This window comes from Parasteatoda tepidariorum, chromosome X1 (genome assembly GCF_043381705.1).
Source record: "Parasteatoda tepidariorum isolate YZ-2023 chromosome X1, CAS_Ptep_4.0, whole genome shotgun sequence".
Lineage (NCBI taxonomy): Eukaryota > Metazoa > Arthropoda > Arachnida > Araneae > Theridiidae > Parasteatoda > Parasteatoda tepidariorum.
Genome location: NC_092214.1, coordinates 81,900,800 through 81,909,164, shown reverse-complemented (window position 1 = coordinate 81,909,164; position 8,365 = coordinate 81,900,800). Strand labels below are relative to the sequence as shown.

At 27.4% G+C, this 8,365-nt stretch overlaps 2 protein-coding genes across 2 annotated transcripts in view; both read right to left on the bottom strand.

Moving 5' to 3' along the window:
• Positions 1–8,365, bottom strand: part of LOC122270917 (glutamate receptor 1) — a 378,704-nt gene that overhangs the window by 270,622 nt on the left and 99,717 nt on the right. The gene's annotated exons all lie outside the window — the stretch shown is intronic.
• Positions 266–5,263, bottom strand: LOC139427083 (uncharacterized). Its single transcript, XM_071187710.1, has 2 exons — positions 4,618–5,263; positions 266–3,863 (listed from the first exon to the last, which is right to left on the bottom strand). Exons 1-2 carry the CDS (start codon positions 4,684–4,686, stop codon positions 3,603–3,605), a joined length of 330 nt encoding a protein of 109 aa, XP_071043811.1. The 5' UTR covers positions 4,687–5,263; the 3' UTR covers positions 266–3,602.

Here is an 8,365-nt window from a genome sequence, read left to right as displayed (position 1 = left end):
TTATTAATTATTATAAATTAATTAATTATAAATTAATTATTTAAAAAATTAATTAATTTAAATATTAAGTACAATTTATAGGATATATACTTTCTTTATAATGCCATTGCATATTTCAATTAATCTAAAAAGTTTCAGAGCTTTTTTTTCACTTTACTTATTTGGGATTTTATGAACTGAAAAATGACAGTTTTCGTGAGAATGACCCATATATGAATATAATGTTTGGATTGTTAAACGAAGACAAATACTATTGTAGGAAAATCTTTATTTTATAAAAAAATAAAAAATTTTTATGCATAGAAATCAGGATTGTCAAACCTTATATACATACAAATAAAAGTACGATATTTTTATGTATAACACAAATGTTTTACACACAATTTTGAAAGCCAATAACATTTTTGTAAAATTTCAATATTCGCTTTTTGACATGAACATAAATAAGGAATTTTTCTAAGATATAAAGGTGCTCATGGAAGCATAAACAATTAAGAAAAATCCTGCCATATTTTAAAGCTTAAATTAAATGTAAAAAATGCACAATATTCCAAAGAATTAATTATCTTTCAATGATTATTAACGCGTGACAGATGAAATTTATTAAATAAAGATTTAATATACTTTTTTTACAAATAAGGCCTTGATTATTCAAACAAAAATATTTATTCCATTTCTTTCAAGTAATTTCTATAAAAAAATAGTTTCTCCATTTCTGTGGAAAACTTTTTTTTCTTAACTTTGATTAATAATGTACAACTCAAAATATAAAATAATGAAATACATAATAATACAGTAGCGATTTTTACAAAACAAAATCAAAAATCGATATTGTAGCAATCATAGGTTTTAAAAACATAAATTTTTCTTATTCTCAAAATTTTCTTTAAAATATTGTCCTTTAAATACCTAAAAACCATTAAAAATACTCACTGAAAATCAACTATTGCAGAAAAAATTGTATTAAAAAAAATCAAATATCTTGAGACTTGATAGTATAAATATATCATTTTAGCGCATGTACATAAATTCATTATTTTATAACTCTAACAGTAATAAACAAATAGGACACTTTAAGGTAGGTTTAAATCTTAGATAATGTAAATTTGATACACATTAGGTTATAGATATCAAGATCGATTAACTCTAATAACCATTAAAATAGATGCCCATAAAATTTTATGATGGAAAATATTTTACTAATGTGGTACTAATTCAACTACTTGTTTGTGGACATGCGAAACGAAATTTCTATTGATAATGAAAAACTATTTTTCTTAGTAAAAAGTGAACAAAAATTTATTAAAATAAAATATTTTAAAAATAAAAATTGGATTATAATAAATGCAAATTGATGTCTAGAAGTCTAGTCTTCCTTTAGGATTATTTTTGTTATGTTTTAAGTTTTCGATTTTGTTTTTTAAGTTTCTTTTGAACTAACCTATCATTTTGCTTTTTACAAAAATTATTTAAAAAGACATCAATGCATACCCAAATTAAATGTTTAGATATATAGCTTTCACTATGTTCCTTTTCACAAGTCTCAAAACCTAAGAAAATTTCCTCGTCGACAAGAAAATCCATAATAATTGATGTTGCAAATTTTCGGTGATTTTCTACAAACATAAATTCTTTTTCCAACTCTGGTGATAACAGTTTTTTAGTAATAGCATAACAAAACGCTGCAACACAGAAAACTTCTGGATATTTCAGACCACCCCTATCAAATTTAGCAATCCACTCATTGGAAACATTACTATTAAGTAATTCATCTGACACTACTACATCGTTACAAGCACAACAATTAATTCTTTTAATTGAAACGTGTGACAGTAATATATGTTAAAACAGGCATTAAGTCTTTACAAGCAATAAGTTCATCATTATTTACTGTTACTTTGATTTCCAAATTAGTATAACTATCAATACTTTCTCAGTCTTTATCATCATTAAAAATGTTAAGATCCCCAAATTCTTGTGATTTTAAATAAAGGGGTGAAATGCTTTCCAACCTTACTTTATGTTCATTTTTAAATACTTGCCTGACAGATATATTATAGTGTGATCCCGAGAGTTGCCTATATTTACCAAATCTTTTCCAGCAAATCAGTTCGAATTTTTCCACGAAGAAAGTATTTGAAATTTAGTTGATCTAAACAGTATTCCGCAAGTTCCATTAAAGCGCAAGTAGAGTGTCTTAGTTAGACAGAATTCAGAGAATTAAAACAGACAGTCTCAAAAGGTTCTAAAGGTGAATACCTTTATTGGAAGTTTTTACGTTTATGATCGACCACCATTTATAGATAATTTTGATATATTCTGATGTGCCATTATAATTTTGAATTTTATTCTTTTCCCCTAATACTAACAATCCTTCAATCACCGGAGGGCAGAAAATTTGCAAAACAAGTTTCATACTTTGGTGCTCAAGGTTTGAAGGCTTTAAAGCCTTAACTGCTTAACCATATGCATATTTAACTAATTCATTACTTTCCAAATTTTATAAGGCTTTCAGAGAATTAAAACATGCAGTCTCAAAAGGTTCTAAAGTATCAAATTTTGGATAATACATACAACAACCACAATTGTTTTGATTTAATCAATTGTTACGTATACATTTAACTAAATGGGCAGTGTCTATAACAAAAAAATAGGTCGTTCTGGATCACTGGGATGTTTATGCAGATATTTCAGTTCCGATGGATTTGAAAAAAAAGACGTAGCTTTCCTATTAATTGAGTTATTATGAGTAACTACCACAATTACTTTGAAAAGCATCCTTTCCAAACCAATAATTATCTTTACAAGATACTGGTGTAAAACTTCAGCAGTTAAAGTTTTTACAGGAAATATTTGGACTACATCTTTAAATGATGATAGCAAACTTCCAACCATAAAAAATAACTAGCAGCTTCAGGTTTATTGGAAGCCATACCTGTAACTTCCCCACCTACATAATCAAAATGAGATTGTAAATGTATTTCATCAAATATTAAAATTACAATTCTTTCATTCTATTAAACATTGTGATTTCTTTTTAACATACGAGAGAAAATATTTATCATTTTGTTCATTACCTGGATTTACATTTATTGAGGAACATACTCTATTTAAAGTTTCAGGGTGGGGGAGAATTAAATTTCGAGAGTTTCTTTATAGCAATGTGGAGATATGGAATTTAAAAGGGTACAGAAAATTATAAGGTCAGAAGAATATCGGAGGTTATTTTTAGAAACATTTAGGCACGTTATTTGCTCTAGAATAAAATTAATCATTTTACTTTCACAGACTTTAGAACTTTTCAGCTTTACAAGTAAGGTAGTTAAAACCTCCAATATGTTTTTAACATCATAATTTTCGTTAACATTACAATTTATAAGACATTCAATTTCTTTTAATAGTTTCATCAAAGCATTAACATCTTTTATGAAATCAGGGAAAAGGAACTTACTGAATTTTGTAATGGGCACATGTTTGTATGCAGTACATTTAAAACTTGAATTTATGAATACAGAACATAGAGTCTCTGGACAATTTTCAGAAATGTTCAATAAAATTAAAACATTTTCTTTTTCAACTAAAGTTCGAAATGGGATAGTTCCTCACTTTCTGAGATACATAGAAAGTTCTTTCAAATTTAAAAAGTGTCTTGCTTCATCATAGAAGTATTTAGTTTTTGAACTGTCAGCCACCGCTTTATTAATTGATGCTATTTCCATTCGCATCTTTTTACTTTCTGGAGACATTCTTGCATTTGATGAACTTAGCCTCAAGTATTGGAGTACACCAAGAATAGAAGGTGGCACAGCATCGGGTTTTAATTTCGGAATATTTAGTGGAAATTTATGAATCAGTCTAGTTTTTTAATCAAAAAACTCGCTCTCTCTAATGATATCCTCCTTCCGGAAGGGAAGCTCACAAATCTACAAGAAAAAAATGCGATTAACAAAAGCTAAGTGACATAAAAGTCGTTTAATCACTAAAATGTAATATTTATTTATAGGGTATATTTTATTAATATTATAAAATGTCAGCTGCACAATGTGTACTATTATAAATTATTATATCTTCAAAATAATTTACATTAAATACCATTCCATAAAAACTTAGTTTCAAATTATTGTTTTTAAATAATTAACTGTTTCTATTTTATAATTAAGTTCTCCAATCTAAATTTACACTTTTAATTCTTTTTAAAAAAATTACTTTTAATCACTTACGACTTGATGCAGGCTGTTAACTCACAAGATAAAAAAATTTTATAAAACGGTAAAAGAGTGTTTTTTTTGTACATATTGAGAACATAAAATGAAGGAATTCCTAATATAATTCCTTTGATTATTAATAATACTGTATATTAATAAGAATACACTTGGCGTGAGTTTAAAACAGTAAATAAAAAATTATCTTTCTTAACAATGAAACTGAACTATTACAATAAAACTATTTTTAAATTCAACTTTAAATATTGCATTAAATTAACTTTTTTGTTTGTTAATCATTAATAAAATCCAGAAATAATGAATAAAGAAATATATAACTTACTCTTGAATTTGCAGTCAGGGTAAAATCTTCTCGTAAAATTCGCTGCGTCTCATATCTGTTTTATCTAAATTTGAAGACAGATACTTTTGGACCTTTATCATAGTTACCACAGCAATTAAAAGCAGAACAACTAAAAGGCATCGTTGTAGTTTCAGACTGACAATCAGGTAAACATGTGCCAAGAGGACACACTTAGTTGGAGGACACACAATATGGCAATTGAAGGGAAAAAAATGTGTAGTATATCGTTCTTCTAAACGTCGTTGTTCAAGCTCATCTCATGCGTTTGTCAACTAAGATGGCTGAATGCGCGCAGAACGGTTCACTTTACAGATAGTCTGAGTGGACTACTCTCTTCAAAATCCGAGGAAGCTGTCAAACCCGTGTGGAAGCTTTTTAGTTCTAGGAGGTGATGGTTCGAGTCCCACTCAGGGCACGAATGGATGTTTCTCTGGGTGCTGTTCCCAATTGTGAGATGTGTGAATGAGGCCCACCCTAAGAACGAGAGTCAGAGGCTGTGGGGAATTGGTAATGTTGGTCGACTTCCTGAACTTGGTTCTCAGGTGTCCACCGAGTAATGATAAATGAGCAACACTTCTGGCTAAAAGCGAAAGTTCAGTACCCACCGTTATTACTAGAGGAAAGAAAAGAAATTAACCTTGAATCTATACTTTTAAGAATGGACAGTTTGTTGACAGTTCTTATAATAGATTTAGTATTTCAATTTATAATTTTTCAACTTTTCGCTTACTGTTATTCTAAACTTAAAATGTACATTCTATTTTTAAAAAAAAATGCCTTTGAAATGGCCTTAAATTTCTATGCAAATGTTCTGTACATGTCACGCTAAACAGAAATGGTATTTTAATGGCAAACGTATTATTGGTAAAGTAGGAAAAAAACATGCTTTTAAAAACATCATTAGCTACGCAACGATCGTTGAACGAATGAATACGTTAAGTTTTTCACTTAATAGCATATAATGACAAAAGTTTTTATGAAGTCATTAAGCTATTCCTCCGTGTAAATAGTAATTAATAATAACTTGATCTTTTATTTTCAATATTTTTTTCGTATACTCAACTTATATCTAACGATACATAGTATTCCAACTTCAATGTTTAATGCGATATCTGTTAAAAATAAAATGATATATATTCTATTTTTACGTGTTTAAACACTTATTGTCATTAAATTTAACATACATCGAAAGAATTGTCTGAATAAAACGAAACATCATTCACACAAGTACAACGTTAATATAAGTGATTAAAAAATCAAAACAAAAGTATCATTTATTGATATTATTATAACTTATTTTAACTTCGTACTCGCATGAGTAAAATTTCGTTTCATTCTGGTAACTCTTTTTTGGTGTGATAGTTTTTATGGCAAAGAGTTTATATGATGTTTATGTCATTAAAAACTTAAAGCAATCGATTCAAAATAATGCATGATTATGGTGATGAAATAGAAATTCCTTAATATATTTTAAATTTGAAGTTAAACCTTGCTGAACATTTAATTTTAAATAATGCGTTTCCAGCATTAGTAAAAATTAAATATTAATCATTCAGCTAAATCATGCATTAAATAAAGAAACGATTAAAAAAGCGTAAATTTCTCCCATATTTTATGGCAGGCTGCACAAGAAACAATTTAACATGCTTATGAATCTAAACGATTGAAATTATGTATCCTTTTCTACTAACTCTGAATTGGATTAAGACCATATTGTATAATAAGTGGCAACAGATGAAGTTGCACAAGAAGCAGTGTAACATGTTTATGAATTGAGAATGCTACGATGAAGATTACTGCGTTAACTCTTTAGAGCAATATCTCAACTAAAAAGGAAAATTGGACAATATGTGTAAAGCTCTTACAGTGGCTCTATAATTCTTTGAAAAATGTAGTCAAAAGTTTAGAAATATTAAAATACTTACAGAATAAAACGAAAGTCAAGGATTAAAACTAGATATTACATTTTGCTTAATGGATTCTTTTCACTTATTTTCCATGATTGAAATCATCCCTTACAATTTTTTATAAGTTAATCATACTTAATTGTATGAGATGTGTTATTTTTCCCTTTTTAACTTTACTTATTCTTTACTGTATTGAATGGCAAACTGTCCTCGAGATTAAAGAGAGATGGCCACTTGTAAGTTCATTTTAAACTACTTTTGACGTATTTTGTTTACAATGTATCACTGAAATTTAGTCAAAATAGGTTGAATAAATTTAAAAAAAATTGAAATATAGAAAAAATAATTATTGTATCTATTCTAAGTGATGCTTTCAATTTGATTTAGAAAAAACCATGACCATCTATCCTAAATTTCCCCTATGCAAAAATTTGTTAAAATGACTAATATAATGTCTAATAATCACCGTATACGATGAGCATAACTTCTTTTCCATTGTTCGTTTAACCTGTAAATTGGGTCGATTTTTATTTTCCTTAAAAAACTCATAATCGCCTGTGGAGAGAAAAATTGTGTATTGGCATCAAATGTTTATTTTTTTATCCAAAAGAAACCTCTGCCACGAACTTGAAACTTCCCCAAATAGATAAAACAAAAACTAAATTTAATTTAATATTTAAATGTCTTATTGTCTGTAATGAAAACAGTTGCATAATATGATTCGTTATTCCGGAAAAAATATACAAAATGCGCAACCTATCTGGATAAAAGCACATATGAACCCTTGACTCATAAAGGACTGTTGACAAAATGTCTTGTTTTATTTAGGCAAAATATATGAAAAAGAATATAAGATACCTTATAGAAATGCTTATTAACATTCCAGAAATGCCATACATCGGGAAAAACATTATAGTATGCGAAGTATTTTTTATTAAAGTAAGGAAAAACAATCAAGTAAAGGAAATTAACAAACATCGCTAGAATACTTTTAGTTTTCAACAGAAATTATCTGTACAATATTTTCTGGTTATTTTTTTACTTAAAATCGTTTTATTTGTGCAATAAATACTTGTAAAAAATTACCTGTGTTTACATAATGAATACTAGAATTTTCATCGAAGAAAACTTTTTCAAAGAATGATACGGAAATAGGTTCCTTAAATAATATTTTTTTTAATTATTCTGAAATTTAAAAAAAACTCACTGACCAGTATCACGTATGTGTGCGAGTCACATTTAATTTCAAATTTCAGTAAACATAATTATACGTATCCAAAGACAATTGTTACAGACATAAATATGCACAGTAATATTTTTTTTTTAAAATTACATCGCTAAAATTTCATGCATTACCAAGAAAATGATGCAATAAATAAATCATTAAAAATTTGAGCTAATTCAACGTTTCAAGTAACTGGAAATATTACTTCTGACAGTCTGTTTTAAAATCAATAAACATATATCTAAACCTATTATACTCCTGGTTCATTGTAGGCTGCTTATTATAGCAATAAAAAAAAAGTAAAAAAACTAAACTTAGCGCTAAAGTGTCTTCCTTACCGGTATAATGTAGATGCTAAAGAGCTTTAATGCCATATAACGGCAAAACTTTTAAAAATGATGAAAAATCGAAAAATAATGGAAGTACAAAAAGACATTAAAAAGAAAACTCTTAAAAGGAAGAAACATTTTGTGCTATCATTTAATTCGTTTAAAAATTAGTATAATAGAAATTTTAAAAGATTATTTCTCTAAATGGTTGTAATAAACAGGCTATTGTTAGAATACTTAAGTTTTAACTCAAAGCACTTAAAAGAAATATAAATTTAATTTTTGAAAGGCCTTAAGGTTAAACAAATTACAAAAACTAAAGTTAGTATATTTAATAT